This window comes from Anolis sagrei, chromosome 1, assembly GCF_037176765.1.
Source record: "Anolis sagrei isolate rAnoSag1 chromosome 1, rAnoSag1.mat, whole genome shotgun sequence".
Taxonomy (NCBI): Eukaryota; Metazoa; Chordata; class Lepidosauria; order Squamata; family Dactyloidae; genus Anolis; species Anolis sagrei.
Genome location: NC_090021.1, coordinates 72,908,775 through 72,933,451, shown reverse-complemented (window position 1 = coordinate 72,933,451; position 24,677 = coordinate 72,908,775). Strand labels below are relative to the sequence as shown.

Sequence of the window (24,677 nt, the reverse complement as noted above, 5' to 3'; positions counted from 1 at the left end):
GGGATCTGGGATATATTGGGATCTGCTGTACTTTCCTGTAACTTTCTTTAATGCACTGTATGTCCTTTAATCAACACTGCAATGTGCATTGGTGGCATGCGTTTTGTGGCTGCCACAGCTTTGAGTCTTCTTGGAGCCGCATAAAATGGTCAGTGCAGGTGAATCCATAGATGCCATAAAACTGTAAGAGGTTGTGTGTAATATATGAGAGTTTAAATATTAAGGTAACAGTAAATATTGAATACGTTGGTAACCTGATTCTCAATATTGGAATGCATGATAAACAAGTTTCTAGTAACCAAGAAAATTTGGTAGTTCCAATATCCAGGTGGAGGCCACTAGGGGGTGCTAGAGGGAGAAAGATAGACCATTTTACAGAGGGGAGTTGAAGGAGGATGCTGACTATCCCCTCCCCCTTCCCATATCATAAACGAGGGCTGTTACCATGATGGGAAAATGGGTAGGGGGAATAACAGGAAAACAGAGATAAATTGTTTTCCTTCTTCAACTCGCCCTCCAACCCCATAAAATGGACTATCCTCCTCCCTCTAGCACCCCCTGCTGGCCTCCGCATGGATAATGGGGCAGTACCACAAATTGTTATTTATGGTTGGTAGTAGCTAGTGATGACAATAGTATATGATTATCAGAGTAATCAAATAACATGCTTGTGGTACTGAAGCTATAATGGCATCAGGATTAGACATCTTCTTTGAGGTTATAGAAAGGATGAAGAAACATTTCCAGTGCCTGGGAAGAAGTCTGGGAATCATTGTTGCCAAAAATAATTCTTGCAAACTGTGCTAGTGGATTCATTCCAGGCTTGCACTCAGTAGGGTTTGCAATAGATGAAAGGGCTAGCATTCGTCAGTTCTTCTGCAGTATAACATTGTTTTGGATGGTTGTGGGAACTTTGCAACAATTTTGGAGCTGACACTGATGGCTGTGGGTGAGGTAGAGGGTAAATGGAGATTTCTGTTGCTCATCTTGTTCCTTCAGCAGAAAGCTTGCACTACATCTGACTTCCAACCAAGGAAAAAGGGTCCTTCCAGTCATGAAGAGGTATTCCATTCATGAACACATTTTCAAGACTCTTTTAGACTACTCTAAAGAAGTGTGATCAATCACACTATGACTCCTTCATTTTTGTGAGACATTGCCAGTAATTGTAATCTTTGTGTTCATATGTTCCCTGCAGTTTGCTCTTTTCTGTTATTTGAGGTGTGTGTGTGTGTGTGGGGGGGGGGGGGGGTGTTGCACATAACAGTTTCTTGACTTGTTACCCTTTTCCATTTTTTAGTTGTAGTTCATCAATGAAATAACAAAATAGCATCTCCATATCCTCCAGCTGTTCAGAGATGAAAGAAATAAGAACTTGGTCAAGATGACAAAAGTTCTTAATGAGGATGAACTGGGAAGAGTCTAAATAAATACTTTTCAAAGGCAATTACATGCAAAATTTCGATCAGCAGAGGTTATCAATGTATGGAAATAGGAAGTGTTCTACCAGTTTGTAATAAAGAACCTCAATTTCTGATAGAATCAAATCAGAATTGTTTTATTATATTATAACAAGATAGAGACATTGTGCTACTGAAGTGGTGCTCCATAATTTTCCATAATTTCATTTTACAACATTGCAGTGTTACAGTATCATGTTGCAATGCTATTTGATTTGCAAAAGCATGACTTCCTGACTTCACCTTGAAGTTAATTTATATGTTCATGTTTTTTGTTGTTGTTATACCACCCAGATAGCACCAGACAAGGCTTTTCAGTGTGGTGGCTTTTCATATTTGTGAATAGGCAAATTTATAGTTAAAGCCATTACTCAATATATTTTAGTGCTGAAGGAAGAAGCTTGTGTAATGATTCAGGGATGACTTGTGCTATTACACAGTCACCTGGTTCTCCCCTTAAGCCATCACTGGTTTTCTTGCAACAAAATATGCTTTGCTCAGTGCATATGATACTCAGACACCTTCTCCTCTCTTGGTCACGCTCAGTGTAATCCTGTCAGGTACACTTTATCTAGAACACTCATGGCTTGTTTAGCTGAAGTGCAGAGCTTTCATTTTGTGATTATAGAGACATAGCCTGTCTTATTCCCTAAGCCTTTCAAGTATTGCACTAAAGGGCAATTCAGATATAATGGCAACCAGACACTCCACCCTCCTCTTCCTGGATTCAGTGTTGTGTGACTGTTGCTAGCTGTTGTTAAAATGCAATCAGAGCACCTGGTTTTAGAAAGAATCCTCTTGTCCTGTACAGAATATACTCATGCAACCTTGCTTTCACCATCATCTTCCAACTAGAGTTAAAGTGAAGTGCTTCTCTTTAAGACATTTGCTGATTGCCTGTATACTGGTGCTTCCCCCCCCCCCCCCAAACCTGATAAGTGGCCATCTTAAGCAGTAGTTTTACTGATATGTGGGAGCCAACTATGTGCACTGATCTCCTTGTGACTGCTCTGGTGGGGAAGGAAGACAGCATTAACAGGGAAAGAATTGCCCTGTCCTTTAGAAGGATGGTAAAAACTTGGCTGTGGGACCAAGCTTTCAGGATAGGGCAATAAAGCAGCAATAGGAAAGATTACCAGGCCAATTAGATTTGATGTGGATGACTAGGATAGTTTTAATATTTTGATAAATGTTTTTAATATTTATGTATGTATGTAAAAATTTGTGTCCTGGCATTGAATGTTTGCCGTATATATGCTGTGCTCCGTCCTGAGTCCCCTTCGGGGTGAGAAGGGTAGAATATAAATGTTTTAAATAAATAAATAAATAAATAAATAGTTCATGTAACACTGAATTATAGACTAAAATATTGATGGGACTCCATGCTTGTCACCCCATTTCAAAATAGGTGCAGACAGTATGTAAATAGTGTCCCTAGAATAATCAGTACTTCTATAAGCACAATCCTCTTTTGCGGTTTTTATTTAGTAGGTGGAGGGGTGTTAATTGTGCACCCATTGCAGAATCTGTTACCCAGTTGTTGACTTCTCCAACTACTTTTAAACAAATATGAACTCCCTGTTATATTGAAATGCAAGAAACTATGGTTAGTTCTGTGATGGTTGGTAACAAACCATTATAAATCATGGTTTGATTATACCTTATTTGAACTATTCACAGTTTAAACCTGGCCTGCACAACCTGTGGTCTTCCAAATGTTTTGAATTTCAGCTCCCAGAATTCCTGACCATTAAACAAGCTGGCTAAGGCATCTGGGAGTTGGAGCCCCAAATACCTGAAAGGTTGCCAGTTGTGCAGCCTAGTTTAAACCATAGTTCATAGCTATAGCAAGTGTATCTATATGGTATTCGTCATCTCCCTTTTAGACTACTGGGTCTTGGCAGTTTATATTGTTTTATGTGAGGAGGAGACTTGGAACTATAGTTACAACAAACAATTTTTCCCATGCTCTGCTGTTTTTCCCCCAGTTGTTTGAAGTAAAACATTTTTTCCAGCTCTGCCTTCTTCTTTCTGTATTTTGTGCACCTTTATTTCCTATGCCAGAGTAGAGCTGTACGTTTCTTAATGAGAGGTGTCTTTCTTACCTTTATGGAACATCGATTTTGAGGATGGCAGTGCTGTTGCCCTTTTTCACTGAAAGATTGCTGCAGAGCTGCAGGCTTACAAGGAATTTTCCTGGCAAGCTTTGTGTCCCCCCCCCCCCCCCCACTAAGCTTTCTACTACTTTTGAGGCCTGCAGTGATGGCTGGCTGCCAGCGGTGGTATCAAAAACTGCAGCTTTAAAATCCAGACCAGAAGGGTGGCTCTTAGCCACTTGTTAATCTTTTGCCGAACACCTTTAAGTGAAGAGCAATTTTATGTGGGCTGTTAGGAGAATCTGTTAGCAATCTCGGGGCTGCACTCTCATTTGGTATTTTGCAGATGGATTTCTAAGCAGCCATATCTCTATATTTGCATTGTCCAAGCAACCTTAAGCCAATTACCATTTGTAGAATGAACAATTGATTTCATGGCATGTGGGTAGGCTTACTCAACCAGTCTTGTGAAAAATGAGCTTCTTTTGTTGCAGAGGAAGCATCTGTAGGGTAAGCAGTCCTTTTCTTGTACTTCCCTTGATTCTTGCTGATTGTCCTGAGTTTATTTTCTTCTTTTATGTACCTTTCTACCAATGCTATTCTCATAGTTGTAATCTGTATCTACCTATATGAATGTATTTTTCATAAGCATTTTGCTCCATAAAAAGAGAGATAGAAATATAACTGGCATTTTTTGAGCTTTAGCTATATTGCCTTTTAAAGATACAACCTCTTGTATATTCCCAAAGGCTCCAATTTTGTACATAGTGACATGAGAGTAATTCCAATTTTGCTCTTTGGATTTTATTTCCCAGGAAACATGAATGGATTGGAACTGTGAATATATAGAAATGCCATCTTATTGCTTATAAAACAAAATAGATTAAATTTGGGAAATTACTACAGGTTTACACTTTATATTTCTGCATGTTATAGAGTTTTACATCAGGGAAAATACAGGGTTAGTCAAAATGCATAGGCCAATAAGCCATTCAATTGAATGGCTTATTGGCCTATGCATTTTGACTAACCCTGTATAATCTGTCTGACAAAGGATTTGCAGTTTAGTAGGAAAACTGGTGGCCTCCCCAAATCTCAGTATTTTGAGTGCTAGTGTCTTGGAGATTTCTTCTAGAAATGTGGCATTTCTTTAGAGGTTAATGCAGGTCTTTTTCTTTTTAAATCATTGATCTCAAAGGAGCTCAGTTCATCTTAATTCACAATGAATGCACAAAAGAATGTAAAATGTTTTCAGGATAACAAACACAGAGTACAAGAAAGAGATAGCGGGAAACTGAGGATCATATAATTCACTGAACCCTTATTTGCTATCACAACACCCATTTTACTGAATTTGTACTGAGAAGCTGAAAGGTAGGTTATATTTCCAAAGTCTGAGTGTAAAGTAGAGATGACTTCTGAGTTTTTCAGACTACTAAACTCAAGTACCATCATGAAAGAACTTCAGATTTTATTTAGGTTTTCCAACCAGCTTTGTTTAATGTGCATTAAAATATCCCTTCAGAAAAATAATCCATTTTAAAAATGTATTTCTATGAACCAAAGATGTAGATCCATGCATATCTCATTCTCATGAGGAGGGGAAAGCTTTTGTGAATGTTTGTGAAGTATTAGAATTGCAAAGTTCATTTTTATCCATTTTTGGAGGGGGGGGGGGGCAAATTATAGTAGCTTTTGCCTTGTTGCATTTACTTTTTTAAAGGCTATACAGTGGATAGCTGGTTGCCTCAGTTGATCAATAACACTGTCCTATGATTACGGGCTCTCTGATAGATAGTGACAACTGTAAATCTACCTTATAATTCTGGATGTATTTGGGAGGAGAATTATTGTGGAGATTGATATTCCTCCCTGTGCACTGAATGCTCACCAATTCAGTTGCTGGAAGAGAACAGAGAGGATTGGAAGAGCATCTGTCTGTTTCCTCATAGTGAGATACTGACTAACAATATCAACTCTGAGGTACCCCAGCTCATCTTGGTGGAAGATATCATTGGTCTCTAATCCTGGTCTCCAGTCTCACCCACCACCACTACCCCAGCAATGTCATAGTCAGGGAAGGGCAATGGTGAGTCCTGGGTTTGGAGTAAGATGGAATATGTAGAGGGTTCCACTTGAAAAAAAACTTCAGTGTTCAGTCATATGTAGGATTTAGATGTATGCATGCTTTGTTTAACAAAGGAAAAACTAGTTTTGCACTAGAGATTCTTCATGCAAAATTTGGGGACATCAACAACAAAACACTTGTCACATCACTTTTATGCATGTAATTGTTGCTTGTACAGTAAGTCTTCTCATTGAAGTCATACATTTTTGAGAATATTCTTTATGCCCCTGTTAGTGTGTTCAAGAGCCCAGTTTTCTTCTCTTTTGTCTTCAGCACAAAAATGTAGCAAAGAAGGTTCAAAGGCCAGTTCCTTTCTGAATTGCAAACTCCCACTGATACTATAGTAATTATGCCAATACTTCCATTGTTTTATTCTATAACAAAGATAAACCTGGCAAACCATTTCCCCACCCTGTTCTAAATAGACATCGTGAGGGTAAAATAGCTACAACTGTTATAATTTTGCCCCTGACATGGCAGTTTGGCATACTACTCTAGAAAAGGAGCAGTCAATGCCACGTATATTTAGGCTGCAAACCTCTGGAAATCCAGATGTTTACAATTTTCTCCTTTATGGCCCCAGCAAAGCATGCACATTGGCAAGAACTAGGCCTATAATAATAAAGCGAGGGTTGGTGATCTATAAGAGATCTTTCTCAAAACATGAATTTGCTGTTTACATTTCCAGGGTCCCATTTGGTTAGTGTTCTTTGCCAATAAAATTGAAGAAACACTTACATTTTTGTAGATGGAAAAAAATTACTCAGGAATTATCATTTTTAGAAGGCAACCTTCATGAATGAATCTAACAAGAAGCAGATGGACCAGAATTCCTTAATAACTCATGCTACTAATAAACTCCGACTAAATCGAAGGCTCTGGCATTATAGACAAATTTGTAGTCTCTCCATCTAGAACTTTCCAAATATCTTGCAAACATAATCAGATGTTTTGATGTTGTTTCCAGATAAAAGACTGCTCTACTTGATTCAAAGATATTAGAAAAGTTTGAACATTATATTCTTTTATTGTTATTGCTGAATTGGTATGGTTTAGGAGTAGACACTGCTAATTTTATTTTTGTTGGCTATTATTTTGTTTGTGATTTTTCAGTAGTGTAGTTTAACATAGCATTTTCCAGAGTATAAACATCCCTTGACTAAAGGGTTTATGTAACATTCAACCTAGAAGAAAGAGGAGAGGAAGTAAGAGGTAAAAGTAGCAGGAAAGAATGTGTGGTGTATTTGGACTCAGTTACAGGAGACTGCCAAGGAATACCAGGTGGAGTAGGCTATATTTCAGAGTACAAAATTGGCAAAATCACCTCTAGGCAATCCTTTCCTAAGAAAACCCTGTGAAATTGGTCTACAAACAACTTGAAGGCATAGCAACACAGACATAAGCATGAAGAGCAATTCTCAGCCTACTGACTTGGAGGTTGGCCCTGTTGTGTTCAGTGAAGTTTACTTTCTAAGAGCCGCCGCAAACTAGCGTCTTGGGAGAGCAAACTGTGCCAGCACGACCGATGACGTCGAAGACTCCGCCTCTTTCTCCGCCTATTTCTCCGCGGCCGCATGGTTTTCCCTTTGCTAGGGCAGCGATGCGAGCGTACTCTCAGAATTCAACAGCGAGAGTACGCTCGCATCGCTGCCCTAGCAAAGGGAAAACCACGCGGCCGCGGAGAAATAGGCGGAGAAATAGGTGGAGAAAGAGGCGGAGTCTTCGACGTCATCGGTCGTGCTGGCACAGTTTGCTCTCCCAAGACGCTAGTTTGCGGCGGCTCTAAGTCAGTACAAGAATATAGCATTAGTTGCTACATAAGACATCTCTACATTTCAGGTCATAACCTATATTTGTAGTTACATATTTATAAATATGTAGCATTACAAAGAGCATAACAAACCTCTGAATATTCCAGTCTAATTTAATACCGTCCTGAGTCCCTCTTCAGAGGTCGAGAATAGGATGGGATACAAATGTTCTAAATAAATAAATAATAAATACCAACTCCTTCACAAGGACATTGAACAAGCTACTAAAACATTTTTTAGTAATTAGTGTTCTCTATAGCAAGACTTCATAAACTTTTCCACTCCCTTTTGGCCTGGGATATAGGTATATAAATAGGTATATAGGTATATACGTGGGATATAGGTATATAAAATAGGTATAAAAATCAATCATTTACTGATAACAAACCAATGCTTGCAAGGCTTCCTAAAGAGAGAATTTTTCCTTTTTATGATGTATAGCTGAAGCATCTTCTCCAGGGCCCACAGTAAACACTTCACAACAGATTTGTATAAATGTCTAAAACAGCCAATGATACTGTTGCAAAATTTTGGGTACTGTGATCTTAAGTTAAGGGGACCCCATTTGAGGTCAGGATCCACAGTTTAAGAAGTAGAGGTCTATAGATTTTTAGAGGACTTTTAATCTTTCTGAAACAGGTCTCTCAGTTGTGTTTGGAAGTTCAGTTCTAGAAGATGGTACTCCGGGATTTCTGCTTCACCTTATGGGATTTGCATTTTGGTTTCATCATATTTCACTTGATGTTCAACATTTACATTAAACTATAGATGTGATGGTCTGGAATATGTTGTCACTCAGATTTGAATGTTATCCATTTTTGAATTTTTAATTTCACTTGGATGAGGCTGTGAATCTGTAACCAACTGTGACAGTTGCCGTGGTGACATATAGTGCCTTCTAAGAAATTGTGTAAGTATGCTGCTACTACTTCTCTGAATGCCGGTAACATCTGCAATCCAGACAGGGGCGGCTCGTCCATTACGCGAAGTAAGCGGTCGCAGAACACTTTTTTTTGCCAGGGGCGCAGAGACGCTTCTGTAAATGCCCCTCGACCGCCATTTGAGGAGCACCCCCTCAGCTCACAACAGCCCTAGCAGTCCGGGGGGAGCCTCGACTTTCTTGCCTCGCTCCCGGGCGATCCTCTTCCCAAAGTGGCCGGGCCCTTGAGCCTCGCCTAGCCCCTCTCGTTCCTGCTCCTCCTGGCCACCGGGTGTGCGAGCAGAGCAGAGCTCAATCGTTCTCTGCATTCGATCCCTTCCCCATGACTGGCTCCCTTTCCTGATCCCCCGGCACTCTCCTCTCCCCAATCCGCGGGTGGGCCAAGGGCGGAGCCGCCGCGCTTGGCCCGCTTGGGGTCCGAAGGCGTGTCTGAAGACCCCAGCGTGCGCACCAAAAGTCGCCTCTTCTCCTGACTTTCTCTTCAGCCATTGGGACCAAGAGAGAGAGAGAGAAGTATCTCCGGCTGGAGGTATCTCCCACCTCCGCTCCCTCCTTTGTTTTTGTGCCTACCTTCAGGAAAGGTGGGCATCTCCACCTCTCTCTCTCTCTCTCTCAGTCCCAATGGCTGAGGAGAAAGTCAGGAGAAGAGGTGACTTTTGGTGCACACGCCGGGGTCTTCAGGCACGCCTCCGGACCCAAAGCGGGCCAGGCAAGGGAGCAAGTCCGGCAAGTGTAGTTACTGGGATGTATATCACACCTACAATCAAAGAGCATTCTGAACTCCACCAATGATGGAATTGAACCAAATATGGCACACAGAACTCCCACGACAAACAGAAAATATATATCAATGATTGGTTGGGGGGGGGGGGTGCCAAAATACTGTTTGCTTACCGCTCAAAATTACCTAGGGCCGCCTCTGAATCCAGAATATTGTTTTGTAATACATTCATTGGAGACTGCCTTAGGAGACAATCTAAATGTAGAATGATTTGCTTTCAACTTTTCTACAACTTCTGAGGCCCAATACTTTTTATAACAGTGGAAACAAGTCCACTTCATTCCCAGAAAGACCTTCAGAAACATTGGTATTAGTGGAAGCAAGATTCTGCTAGAACATCAGGAAGGAGGAGATGACAGGGAACCTGATAGATGCAACCTCTAAGCTGGAAAGACTGAGGCAGGAAAAGCAGTGTCTGGGACATGTTGAGGTGAGAAGATATACCAACATTGCTATTTTGCCTTTACTGGAGGTATCAAATGATCAGGGATCAATTGTCTGGCATTGCAGCACCAGAGATATCCTCCAACATGCTAAGAGTCAGTACCAAACTGTTTTGCTCAGAACAGAGGCAATGGTGGGAACAGAGAATTCTGAATCCTTAGCAGACACAATTAATATCCCTTTCAAGTGACTTAAGCAAGCACCCATGGAGAAGATTGATGGAGAATATAGGGGCCATGAGAGAAAAGTTTCAACTCACAAATGATACCACCTGGTAAGATGGGATCAGTGGATAAGAAGATAGATGTGAATTATAATTTTAACAGCTAATCGAATCGAGTTGTTCTTACACTTTGGGATTAAAAAATGAGATCTAGGCCCCATCTACACTGACCATTCAATGCAGTTTCAAACCAGTATTTAAAAAGTGGTTTTGCTGTACAAATGACTATATAGGAAATCCTAGAACCAGTTTGAGTAATTACACAAACCACTGGTGTGTATTAAGGGCTTTTCCCCCCACACACCTTTGTGGATGTTTGTTGTTTAGCCATTGTAGTTTGAAGTTAACTTTGAACTTAATTAAATGATTAGTGTAGATGTGGCCCAAAACATATTGCTTTTCTGTTGACTGGGTAAGTGCCCATTCTCTCAAGTGGTGATTGCTGCTGCTGCACTAATTCTTTGTGTGTTACAATTCTGAACAGAGCTCTAAATAATAGATAAAGGTTTTGTGATAAGATTCATGCATCCTTTAAAGTTTTTTGTAAAATATAGAAACCATGATGTAAGGACAAGAAAAAAAACTATGTGGGTTTTTGTATTTGCAGCGAAACTCTGATGGTTATCATGGTCTGGCCCTGCTGTGTGCTAGTAATGAGAGCAGCTTGACCTTTCTGCATGCCCAGTGTTTTTGCTGCTTTACATTTGTGTTAGAAACTTTTGTGTCCGAGTTTTCAGGAAAGGGGTGGAGTTGGTACAGAGCCATTTGAAATATATTTATGAAAGCATAAGAAAAAGCTTTATGTTTTTCACTTAAAATATTTACAAATAATGGCTCAGTACAACTATACAAAAGCTGAATACATTCCCTTTAACTTCATGATCGTTGTCTGAAATTTACACCTTTATTTACTGCTAATGATAGGTGTCTCTTTTGTTTTTGAGCATTTAGAGACCTGTTTTCTTGCCATATTCATGTCTTACTACAGGAAGGATCTGTTCAGGGACTCTTTGTGTCATATGATTTTCACATAAAACCTGAAAGGTTTTTTCTAGGGATGTTACCTGTTGGATCTCCTTTCTGGTCAGCGTGCCATCAAAACCTGACAATATGTTATATATTAAAATGTTCCTGTTATCCTGTTCACCAGCTGCACCATGAAGGGGAGAGTATCCAAAGGGAAGGCTCACATGTTGGAGCAGAGGCTGCCCACGCTAAACTCCAAAAAGGAAGCCCAAGAACTCAAAGCCATATACTTCTCTCTGCTGAGTAAGAAATACATTGCTTTCCTCTGCCAAGAGAAGTGCAGCCAGGCTTTCTATGAGATTTCGTACCCAAAGAGGGGCCTTAGGTTGAGAACTCAGCATGGGCAACCTGTTTTAAAATAAAATTTGAGTTCATGCAGATGATTTTATAAGTTCTCTGGAACTTTTGGTTATCCAGATCTTTTAAATTTTGACTCCCAGCATGTCCAATGATCAAGGATTTTGAGAATTGACCTCCAAAATCTCTAGGGAGATAAATGTTGAGTATTAATGCTCTGCAAGACCAAGAAGTCTTGCAGATCAAGGAAAAGAATAACAGCAAAGTTATTCTTCTCCTTCCACACAAAAATGTATGTATATTTACTGTATTATCTCATGGTTCCTTTTTAGTTTTATGAAATATTGAGAATGTGTTAGTAAATAAAGGCTCATAGGACTGTGGTGCAAGGATAAACAAATCTTACCTGCATTCTTATGTAAAACTAGATTTCTAGATAGAGTTTAGGAATGTTCTTGATGATGATTAACTTCAATATCAAATCTAGAAGTGACCCACTTCTAGACTTGCTTTTGAAGTTTTTAGCATTTGGAGCACTGCTGGAGGATTTCAGGGCAGAAAACCTGGGATTCTCCAGTGGTTTTACAGACTGCCCCCAGATCTATACAAATTGCTTACTCCCTAATCTATTTAAGGAATATCTAAGTAGTAGTGAGTATGGATGTGAGCTGTGCATGGGGATAAGGACTGATACTACTTTTAAAAATAATTATAATGTTATTTTCCCCATCTGTTTAGAGCAAGGAGATGTGAAAAAATTGAGGTTGATGTTGGTCTAAGAGCTAATGGGTTAAAATCTATACAGGAAAGTGTTAGGCTAGAGGGCTAGGTTTCAAATTTGCAAGCCCAATACTTGGCAGAAGAGTACCTTTATTCAAAGGTGTCTGCAAGTTTTGCCTGTCATATGGATTCAGATGCTATTTCTATTTGATGTAGACAAACAGGTCTTGATTCCACCAGATAAGATCCAGATGATAAGATCCAGGAAAGGAGATGCTTTCCTTTGACTTTCTTTGAGGCAGGAATTGATGGATGAACTTCTTTCTATAGATCTTTTAGAATATTTCTCTCTGAAAATGAAAGAGGGTAATCTTTCTATAGTTTAAAAAGCTCATGACCTTCAGAAATAAATAATATTGCTTGAGCAATCTTTAGGAAGAAAATATATTACTTGGCCACCCCAAATTTGAGACAAAGTATTTCCCGCCAATGTATATCTACTATAATGATGTATTATTTGTATTTTATTTTCTCTCACATTAAAAGTCCCATCTGCTGTGGCATATTGAAAACCAAAAGCTTCCTTATATATTTACCTGTCAAAAGAAAGACTGTAAGGAATGGACCAACCAGACTTCCTGGAGAATGGAGTTTAAAAATGTGGGCATAGGCACTGAGAAGATTTTTAGATATTTCCTCTGAAAGCATGGCTGTGATGGTGGTGGGGCTGAGAGACATAATTTCCTCACTTATTTTATAGTTCTAGCAGGCTCACATAGAGAGATTAGCCCCCCCCCCCCCCGGTCTGGACCCAAAGCATGTAGGGATATAAAAGTCACAACTAGCACTTTGAATTCTGCCCAGAAATAGATTGAGAGCTGGTGTTTCAGCATGGGGGTTACAACATCCTTCTAACGCAGGCATGGGCAAACTTCAGTCCTCCAGGTGTTTTGGACTGACAGCCTACTGGCTGTGGGAGTTACAGTCCAATTCACCTGGAGGGCAAGTTTGCCCATGCCTGTTATATGTGACCCGGTCAGCAGCCTGACTGGAGCATTTTGAACCTCCTGGACTTTCCAAACATTTTCCAAAGGCATCCCCATGCTGAATGTGTTACAGTAATCCAGGCAGGGTGTAATTCTTGTAGTCAGATCTGATATCTCAAGGAATGGGTATAGTTGGGATACCAATTTTAGCTGCGCAGACATACTCTGCTGAACACCGGTTATTCAGGCTCAGATCTGCCTCCAGATGTCTGTCTTAAGATGTCAAACTGAGATTTCAGTGAAAGTGTGATACCATCTCATTAATGGTTTATACTTTCAATAAGAACACCTACATGGAACATTGGTACTGAACATTGCCAATTGTGACTTACCTCTTTTAGGTATGAGAAAAAATTCTGACAATTTTTCACCAGTACTCTGTCAAACATTCTATCAACTGCTTAAACTATAAACACACACACACAAATACATTCTCTAAATCTGCATCTGAGTTTATTTTAAAGAGTGTACAAAACTTGGTTCAATTGCATCAGCAGAAGATAAGATTTTTTTGTTTTTACATCATACTCTGCAGAATGATGTGGAGGTTAAATAATTACTGTACTGCATTGCAGAGAGTTATTAATACATTGCTCTGTACTTTGGGGACGATGTCAGAATGTCCTTTAAAAGATTTTCAGATGGCTATACTTCATTTATGGTTTATTGCGATTACCGAAGACAGAAATGTAATACCTGCAAGCCATGAAAGCTAGACCACAACTTTCCCTCAATTATGTATAATTGGTTTCACATTCAGGAAGCAAATATTGAATAAAGCCAACTAAAGGCATGTGTTTACAACCAATACCCAAAATTCCATGAAGAACTACTTTGGGAGAAAAATGCACTCTTATCCTCTACCTTTATATATGCTAATGCTCTTCAAAAATTAACATTTCCTCACATTCCAACTTTCTCATAATTATGAATCATTACAATGATTTTACAATAAATAAATAATGTAAGAGTTAGTTGTAAGTTTTTAAAAAAATGGTATGCAGATACCATAGCATGCTGAATTCTAGACATAAACAAAGCCCGCCCCTGCTATAGAAGAAAACTCCTTTAGGTTAGATCCAGATATCCCTTCCAGAGTGGAAGATAGTTCTACTCATATCCTGACATGTATGTTTCATGTCGTATCAGAGCCCTGCAGCCCCTAGAAATGGGGTAAAGAAGATGCAGCCAGGGAGAATTTATTTATCTATTCTTTATTATGGAGATTTCTATGCCGCCTTTATCCAGTACGGACCCAAGGCGACTAACACCGTGTATGTATATATGTATGTATGTATATATATATATACACACACACAGTTAAAAACCGTAACTAAAGAAGTATTAGAGGTTCAGTATTTCTTTAAATCTTTTCATATTATTGAACATTAAAAGTTAAAATCAGTATAAAATTCCCCATTCATGTGTATCCATAAGTGCCTGGCTTCGGTTAAAAGCTAAAGATCTCACAACGTTTTCTTTGCACAAAAGCAATGTGTTCTATAAGTTGTGTGTGGCAGTTTTTCAGCTATGGTGGACAACTATGACCCTTCAGACACAGAAAATCTAGAGGTCTAAAGTTGTCCATTCTTCCTCTACACACAAGTTTGTGTATTCCTTTCAACAACGGAAGAAGAACTAAAATATTGAATTATTTAGTTCTGGTGACAGGAATCATTCCCATTTTTTTCATCAATGATGGCTTCAGAATCCATCAGAAAAACATATGGAAGAATTTTACCTAGTTAGCATCTTGCTGAAGAATATGTAGTGATAGCCTTGAGAAGCAAACCAGGTAAAGCATAGATATTATATGCTACCTACCCACAGAGTAAGTTGAACGTTAGGAGAGGAAGGCTAAAGGCGAAACAAACTTAGATTCTCAGGCTGCTTCTAGAATATACGAACCACCAAGGACTTTAAGATAATCCAGGGAGACCCTGCTCGCTGTCCCCTCCACCATCGTAATTGTGGCAGATGGGGAGGAGAGACAGGGCCTTCTCCATGGTGGCCCCTCAGCTATGGAATTCCCTCCCAAGTGAAATCGGATCTGCTCCATCCCTCCTGACTTTCTGGAAAAAAAGTGAAATCCTGGCTGTGGGATCAGGCCTTTGCGGACTACGCACATTTGATGGCAAAGCTATGGTTTTAATGGACTCTGATGGTCTGTTCTTAAGACGACAACTTAAATTGGCAATTGCTTTAATGTTTTTATAATGTTTTATACTGTTTTTACTTAATATGTATATCTATGTTGTTGTTAGCCATCCTGAGTCCCTCTGCGGAGGTTGAGATAGGACGGGATATAAATGTCCTAAATAAATAAAAAAAATATTCAAACATGTGTTCTGTGTAGAACTAGCTGTCTTCATACTTCCTCCTCAGCTCTATTTGTGATGGTCTTTGTGATGAGCATAAAAAATGTGTACTTCTGTGATCAAGGAAGCCACTTCGGCAGCAGGGAAAGCAATTTGACTGGGAGTTTCCCAGAACCCCTCAAAGCCAATCAGAGCTTGGCCATACACCAGCCAGTCTATAGGGAAGGCTATTTCACTCTAATCAACAGGGAACTGCTTGTTTTAGAGCGATATGCACTTTAAAAAAGTAACTACTGATTTTCTACCAGTAGTTCCACAGTCACGGTTCTCCTGGTATGTTTTAAATTATTATTGTAAGCTCCCTTGACAGAGGAAGTGAGAAAATAAATTAAATCAAAAACTCATTCAAATTAATACTTTATTGGTGTTAAGTGACAGGCCTTCAACATACAAAAGCACATTGCTGGATCACACCAAGGCCCCTTTAATGCAGCATTCTTTAAAAGCAAAACCAATCACCTGGAAACTATTATTTTATTATTTACTTCATTTCTACTCTGCCTTTCTCATCCTGCCGTGGACTCAAGGTGGCTTACAAACTCCGGCAAAATTCAATGCCGGACATAACAATAAAACACACCCCATCAAATTATAAAAACAGTTTAAACACATAAACAATAAAACAGATTAAACCCATATAAAGTGCTGAGCCTAGATATTTAATGGCTGTCCTGTTCTCCTAGACTTCACTCCAGTCCAAAGGTCTTTAATATTTCAAACATCTATTAACTAGCTAATGTAATTAGTATAAGTAGTTAGCAGTTAGGACAAATCTATTCTGAGTTTCCATTATATCCGTTTCATTCAAATATAACCAGATATTTTACATATACACTTGGAACTGACTTCAATTAAAAAAATTCCTAACCAAATAACCATCTGGGTAAAGTGTCCTGATACCATTTCAAACAGCCATGCCTGTCCTCACAAGGAGTTTGATAACATTTTGTTGTTAACCACTTAAGCTAACCACTTCCAATATTTTTAAATTTCCAAAACACGGATGGTGTCTTGTGTGCAGGCTTCTATATTTTTAAAATGTTGCTGCGGTATATACCAGTGTTTCCCAAATGGCTAACTTCGAAGTGTTTTGGACTTCAGCTCCCAGAATTCTTGACTGTTGCCCAAACTAGCTGAGGCCTCTGGGAGTCGAAGTCCAAAACAAATGGTGGGTGAAATTTTGGGGAAAACTGTGCAAGATCTACTGGTGCATTGGCCTTTCATACCTTTCATGTGAATCATTCTGCAAAAAGTGGATACTTTTAAGCCAAATCCTTAACATCATTTGTTCTCTAAGCTGGTTCAAGTATAAAAACCAAAAGGGTGCTCTTAAATTGGCCACACAAAATAGCTTATATTTTTAATGTATCAAGGAGTTCTCTAGATGTTGGACTAATAAAAAAATACCAGTTTGCCTATTTTTATTATTTAAGAAAACATGGCATTGATCTGTCTGTCACCAGCTCACATGTACTCTGCATTTTTCTTAGTGTTGTCTAGGGAGAATCAATTACTGAAGAAAGCAACCAAAATGTAGTGGAACAGCCTGATGCCCCCTCCCTACCCCCATCCGCACTCCCTTGCAGTTTGCTCCAAAGTGAAAGAATAATGTCCAGAGGGCTGCTCAGTGAAGTGTGCATTTTAAAATTACCCACAGTGGTATCTATTGTCCTGTTCCTGCATAAAATGATGTAATGTTTCGTTTAAGGCTCTTAGACTGCATTCGGGTGCGGGCAATGGGAAAGTTGTGAATCAGGTTCCTGTGAAGCCTTTTGTGTTTAGGGTTTCGATAGCTAAACGCTGACTCATGCAATATTTCTACCCAAGGAGCTGTATAGACTAGCAACAACTTTTCATTTTACCTAAGTGCCCCAGCAAGGCAATTTTGGAGCGGATGGAGCCAGAAGATGCATTTATCCTCTGTTATGCTGGTACGCTAACAAATTGAGTGAAGAAGCATTTATGAGCAAAGAGGAGAGAGGGACTCGTTCATTCACTGCTTCAGGAGCTGGAGACATTCCACAGCGGTGAGGTACTGTCGCAGAGCATTTTCTCTCACATAACAGTGCCCAGTATTGCTCCAGTCTTGCTTGATATGACCCAAGACTGTGTAATATGGTAGGGGCAACACATTTGAGTTTTGGGAACCAAAGCAAACTGGTGCATAGATCTGTAGTTGCTGTCATTCTTCTTGAATTCCCCTGTGAGGCATATTTGGAGAGAGTTTGGAGCAAGAGCATTGTAAGAAATGTTTCTGCGTGGTGCAAGGATTTCTCTTCTTCAATAGGTTGTTCTTGATATATTTGGTGAATTAAAATTCATAAAATAGGTGTGTGGGCTGTAGATATGATAGAAAAGGTCTTGCCTGAATACTCTTGAATAAAAGGTTGCTAGTTGTTTGTTTGTTTACAATCCAGCAGGATCCAGTTTATCATTTCACATCTTGTACACATTGCGTATCTGTGCTTTCCTTTGATGTTGCTGGTGTCCAGGACAGAATGTTTTATTAGTTTAGGGAAGTTTCTGTGACAATCATTATCAAACGTTTTTCTTGACCAAACAGTTAGCAGCATCTTTATGTGATGGATGGTTTGACTTTGGAACATGTTGTCCTTTCCTTTCAAATAGAATTTGATTAGAGGCTATTTGGTCTTGTTTTGTTTTGCTTGCAAAAAAGCTTTCTAAATCTGTATTGTAGCAATGCCATTATTTAAATGCTCCCAAACAGAATTATGGTTGAGAATAGAAGGTTGTGATTTAACTGTGTTAACACTGGATAGCTTGTGAAATCAATTTGAAGTTTTAAAAATTAAATTAAGCAAATTAATCATACATCTTTCTTAATTTCTTCAGACCTGCATGATAAAACGTAGCAGTAACAATTTGTGTCAGTTATATATATGTAGGTAGATTTTTATTCTGATTGATTCTTCACACTGTAGTATATTGACTGTTTAGACTGCCTGAAATAAGATTTTTTTCAATAACTGACTTAAGAACCTGCTAAAGGTTATTGTTTTCTTATTAGTATCAACATTTAATGATAAATAAATGGGAGAAAGTAAAATACATAGTTGATATTAAGACCACTTATTAAAATAATCATGCAGTTACTTTTCTATTGTTTTTCTTATCTTTTGGATGAAAAATACTTATTAAAATAGAAAATTAATCTTACAGTATATGGGATGTTGACCCCCTGTGGTGCAGTGGGTTAAACTACTGAGCTGCTGAACTTGCTGACTCCACTTGGCTGAACTCTTTTATGCATGGTATGTCCCACAATCTAATAATATCATGTGGGTGTACTTCAAGGAGCCATCAGTGGTGCAGTGGGTTAAACCGTTGAGCTGCTGAATTTGCTGACCAAAAAGTTGGCAGTTTGAATCCGGGTAGCGGGGTGAGGTCCACCTGATAGCCCCAGCTTCTACCAACCTAGCAGTTCAAAAACATGCAAATGTGAGTAGATCAATAGATACTGTTTCAGCGGGAAGATAGCGGTACTCCATGCAGTCATGCCATCCACATGACCTAGGAGCCGACTACAGACAACACTGACTCTTCAGCTTAGAAAAGAAGGTGAGCACCACCCCCAGATTCAAACAAAACTAGACTTAATGTCAAGGGAAACCTTTACCTTTACTATATGGGAAGTTTCCTTAAATGGAAACTTAAACAGAGGTTTGATTTATTTACTTTTAACTGTTTGTGTAGAAATTTCCTAGGCCTATATTTTAATACAATCTGTAAAGATCCTCCTATGTATGGTGTGTGTGTTTATGTGCGTTTTAATGCCTCTTGGAGTATCACCAAGCAGTATGTAGTATAATAGGGAGAAAGCCAGACAGGGTGGGGAACTTAACTACATTTGCAGAAAGATATGAACAAGAAAGGATCATGTTGCTGAACATTTCCTTGTGAGTGTTGATAAACATGCAATTAGCCATCTTTCTGGTGCTTAGCTTGCAGAAATTATACCAGACTGCCCTTGTTAGTTGTAGATCTCTGAAAATTAGTGGAATTGACCTCCCCCCTTCACACCACCAAATATGATAGTTTGATGGATGATATACATCTGTCATCTAAAATGGAATAATTTCCTATTTCAAGTACCTTAGTATGATTTAGTTCCATTTATCTCTTTCATAAGTCCTTTCTCAACTAATGGCCCTCAATGATTCAGGAAATTATGTCAGCAGGTGGGGGACTCGGTGGTATGCATAAGTAAATGAACTGTAACACAAGCTGCCATTTCTACAGATGCTTCTTGTTCAGCATTATGTGAATTAGAGCTAATAATGATTTCTGCAGAAGTATATATGATAAGATCACAGACCTCTGATACTTGTCTTCTTCTAGCAAACTTAGATTTAATTGTATTTTAGCTCCCCCTGAAGGTTAAAGATAGATAGAGATTGTAAAACATGTTTTGTAAACAATTATTACTTCAGTGTTCTTGAAGAATGCTGTGCTCATTCAACAGGAGGAGTTCTTGATATCCAGCTGAGCCCAGTCTGCTGTGGATCATTTCCCGCTTTCAAATTATCAGACCATGTTAGACCTGCTCAATTTGGGCAAAAACAGAAACCATAGTTCACTAATAGAGAACCATAGATTAGTGGCGTGTGGAAAGTCTCGCTTTCATTCCCTGGTATCTCCAAAGGATCATGTATGTAATGGTAAAGATTTCTGTCCAGGATACTTCCAGTCAGAGATGGACAATTTGTCTAAGCCTAAGGATACATCTGGACTACAGAATTAATGCAGTTTGACACCACTTTAACTGCCTTGGCTCAGTTCTAAGGAATCATATAAATTGGAATTTTAGCTTCTCTGCCAAAGATTCCTGGTGACTCACCAAACCACAACTCCAGGGTTCCATAGCACTGAGCTATTGGTATCAGACTGCATTAATTCTACAGCTTCCTATAATCCATTGGACAAAGAGCAGTATGGCATCTATAGGCATCTCTATATAACTTTGAATGGCATTCTTACTCTTTGGTCCAACTTGTATAGGCATAGGATCAGTTCAGACATTTAGGCGCATATGTGGAAGACAGGAGAGGATATTGTTTACTTCTTAGTCTTTCATTTGTAGAAAAAGCTTTTGAAGTACACGCATACCTCTATTAACAAAACCTCTGACAAAGAAGTTCCTTTTTGCAAAGATTTGTTCTGCCTGCCCGTGGTGATCTATCTATTTGGAAGTTATTTTAACAGCATCAGCATTGAGAAGAGGATGAAGGAGGGCTTGATAAACAGTCTTTTGGCATTGCATTGCCAGCTGTATGTCTGGAAAAATCAAATGAAAAGTTTGTCTAAATATTTTGAGCTGCTCTACATTTGTAGGGAGAACCCATCCCTATTCCTTCTATATTACTTCTGCCTTGAGTAGCAGAGTCTCTAGTAAAAGTCTTTGATAACTGAGGTAGATCATTTAAATCTGTGATTTGTGATGCATATTAGGAGGTGTATACAGTCAGTCATCTATATTTGCTGGCATTGGGGGCTCAGGACATCCACCCCCCCTCCTCCAAAGTGGGAAAACTTTGAATTTTAAAAAATTAACCTGAGAGAACACCTCTCTAAGAATCTCTAGAACCTCTAGCACAATTCTATGGTCAACTTCTTGCTGAAGTTGAGCTGCCAGAAGTTGACCATAGGATATCACTGGATCTAGAGACTCTGAGATAGGACATCTTACTCCACAAAGTCAAATACACAAATGTAGTCCTAAGGTAATTGCCTAAATCCAGTTTTTAATTTCAACTAGAAAGGACTCACCAAATCCCTGAGATGCCAACTTATAAATAAGTTCCCTGTGATTAGAATTTTTTTGCACAAAAGTCCTGTTAAAGAAGAAAGTCTACTGCAGTCAATTTTCATTGTTTATATAGCAGATAAAACAGCTATAAAATAAGCTAGTACAATCCAGAATCTTTAAAGCCATACAGTTTAGCTCTCCATACCAATGTACCATCTTAAATGTGTAATGATCTTTGACTTCCTTTTGTTGAGTTTACACTACAGAAGTGCACAGTGTTAAGAAAGCAAAAAATTACTTATGAGGTTATCTATAAGTGAGACAACATTAGAGTGCAACAGGAAGAAAGTCTACAGAGTAACTGAACGAAACAGGAAGTCTCTTTGCTCTAGCTAAGTCAACTAATCAGGTATCCATTGTTATAGATTTTTAGCTATATGTCTTGTGATAAATTAGCGGAAGGGTTTTCAAGTTATCTTATTTATCCAGCTTCCAGGCCAGGCTAAATATACAGAGCATTTATTTTGATTTTATGGTCTTTTAATGCTGATAAAACACATATGTGTTTCTTATCTGAAAAGTCAAGGTAATTTTTTTCTTTTGCTATTTCACTGAAGAAACTATTTCAAAAGACATTTGTGTGTTGATGTTTTTCAGCAGAGAGAAATTTGAATTAACCTTGAATTATTCTCACCTGTGCTTTTAAATTAAAATATGAAAACAAATGGAGAATTTCCAGTGTAGGCTTGAGTAGCCCCAGGAGTTACTTAATGGGCATAAAATAGATGTTCTGTCCTGCACACATTCCCTTGTAGGCCAGGAAATCACATCTTGATTGTAGCAAGAAGTATGTTTGCTCCATGCGCTATGGGAAGGAAATAAAATGTAAACCTGGTAGTTTGCCAGAATGCATTCAGTCTCAATAAAAAGCAGGAGGGTGTACATTGGAAAATGCTGAAAGTAACTGTACAAGCAAGTTCATGAAAAGCACAAATCCTCAACCATTTTTACTAGTTCAGCTCCAAATATATAAAAGCTTCCTTTCCCTGAAAGGGATATTTAGTACAGATAATCGGCCAAATTGCTATTTACAAGCCTGGAGGCAAGATCTGGGCAAATGTTTGAGGGAAGGTTGTTTATTATTCTAAGTTGGGGGTTTGAATCTCTGTATTTAAGAATTGTTTGCACAAAATGCATCTGAACAAAAGGAAATAGAATGAAAGACAGGTAGAAGAAATCTTTGCAATGTTTTTGATAACTGGATGTGTGACATTATCATTGTAAACTTCTATCCCACCTACAAAAATGTGTCTATTGAATAGCTATGTGTTCTGATTTATGAACTCTGCTGGACTAGTTGCACATGGTAATAAATGAAAACAATGTTTCTTTTTGTCTCCTTAAAGATGGCTACCATTTGCCCCTTGACGTGTTGCCTACTGTGATGGTGGGTACAGCCCCCAAGATAACAGGGGAAAACCTACAAGGAGAAAACAGACGCTTCCACTACTGTGGGATCAAGAGCATGGAACTGTCAGACAGTGACCGTCCTGTTAGCTTCAGCTCTACATCATCCTCCGCATCCTCTAGAGATAGTCACTGCTCCTTTGGCAGCAGAACAACCTTGGTTTCAAACAGTCACCTGGGCTTATTCAACCAAGATAAGGAAGCAGGGGCCATAAAACTGGAGCTGACTCCAGCCCAGCGATTATGCAGCAAAGAACTCAGAAAGAATAACCCTATCAAAGAACAACAGGCCTCTGATGGAAGTCTTGGGAGAAGGCCAAGTATCCCACGGAAAGCTGAATTAAAGGAAAGTAGCAAAAATTGTGTCATGTCCTTGATTACAGAGCCCACTAGTCCAAAGCTTCTGTATGTTGACAGAGTGGTCCAAGAAATCGTGGAGACTGAGCGGACATATGTGCAGGATTTAAAAAGCATTGTGAAGGTAAGTGGATGCTATATGTGTGTGTGTGTTTTCTATAATTATGTATAATGCAGAAAAAATGGAGAACATACCAGCAGGTGGCTTTACTGCAAGTCTTGCACTGCATTGGTATGCTGTAGGCAGCACAGGCATCTCACAGTGCAGAGATGAATAAATGCTCTGTCCATTATAATTCTTGTTTGTAGAGGCGTCTTATAAGGCAGATTATTCAAATTTCTGGCAATTCCAATTAGCTGGTGAACTTTTACTGTCTTTTTATTTTTCTTGTGATCATAGGTTTTCATCTGCTTCTTTTTCATGTCCTATAGTCTTCATGAAATTTTGTGGATTTTTTAGGATCCCAACAATTTCTCTAAAGGTATAAACGCATGGGAAATTAACGATGCGAATTCCAGCCAGCAACAAATTAAATATCAGAAGTGTAGTGGATTATTTTCACGACTATGCACATGACAGAGGAAAGGTATAATTCATACTTCAGGTGGTGTGGCAGCAAAATCACCAATCCCTATGCTTAATTAGCAATAGGAACAATGCCAGTGGGAAGAAGTTGCCCCTCCCCCCGAATGCTAAATGGTGCAGTGTCCATGTGCACAGATACTGCAAGGATGTGTTGTGAATTATGGTTATATCTTCTATGTATCTGTTACTTTTTTAAAAAATGCTATGATTGGTAGTCATAGTATTAGTGTAGTAGGTAGATGTGGGACCCAGCATTGTCTGAAAGTTGTCCTTCACTACAATCATTTCCAGCAAAACGAAACAAAAACAACAAACAGCAACCCAGTAGGATGTGTTCCCAGGTCTTTACAACTCGAGCATCTTGATTTTTCTACCAAGAGTAATTGTGTCCCAGCAGCCCTAGCCAGCATAACTAATGATAGAAAATTGTGAGAGTTGTAATTCAGGACCATCTGGAGCACTGCATGATTCCCAAGCATGCCCTAAACCTTTTGGAACAGCAGAGGTGGGAAATTGTTCGTTCAAAAATCCTATCTGATTAATTGACATGAAGGATTGTGGGACTCATACCCCAAAACCTACAGAGAACTAAAGATTCTCCATTCCTGCAATACACAGTGAACCCACGAGTTGCAGGAGGCAGGCTTGTCTGCTGTCCCAGGGGACAGGAAGAAGGTCTCTTGGAACCTTATCACATTGGGATATAATCTGTTTATATCAGTATGCATCCTATATTGGGGGGGGGGGGGGGGCTGGATGCATACTGTATTGAGGCAGGATACATACTCTCCTCATCACACCTGATTATTACAATTCTTATGATTTTAAAATACTCCACTTTGACTCAACACACTAGAGAAGGCTGCCTCCTCCCAATCTATTCAAAACACCCCCTACATCACTCTATGACCTTTCAAAAGTATCATTGCTGATAGGATGCATACAGTTTTTCCTATCACACACAAAAACAGTGCTTCAGCAACGGAAGAATCCTTAGTATTTTTAAAAAACACAATCTGTCTGCAAATTTCAATTTCTGCAGTGCTTTGCAGATGGATTCCAACAGAATACTGACGGGATGTGGAATCAAAATCATTCTCAAACAGTCTCAGAAACAGAATATTTCCTAATGTGATAAGATCCTTGGTTT

General features: G+C 39.1%; 1 protein-coding gene across 4 annotated transcripts in view; it reads left to right on the top strand.

Moving 5' to 3' along the window:
• The window catches only part of PLEKHG1 (pleckstrin homology and RhoGEF domain containing G1), a 115,189-nt gene that overhangs the window by 39,449 nt on the left and 51,063 nt on the right, over positions 1-24,677 (top strand). The window contains exons 2-3 of one of the 4 annotated variants that reach the window (XM_060753557.2): positions 17,178-17,382; positions 22,524-23,065. In XM_060753557.2, the coding sequence (XP_060609540.2) occupies positions 22,562-23,065 (504 nt within the window). In that variant the 5' untranslated portion in view covers positions 17,178-17,382; positions 22,524-22,561. Of the gene's footprint in view, positions 1-4,044; positions 4,067-17,177; positions 17,383-18,908; positions 18,930-22,523; positions 23,066-24,677 lie in introns of those variants that run through there. The other 3 variants (XM_060753559.2, XM_060753558.2, XM_060753556.2) reach the window with 3 other exon arrangements.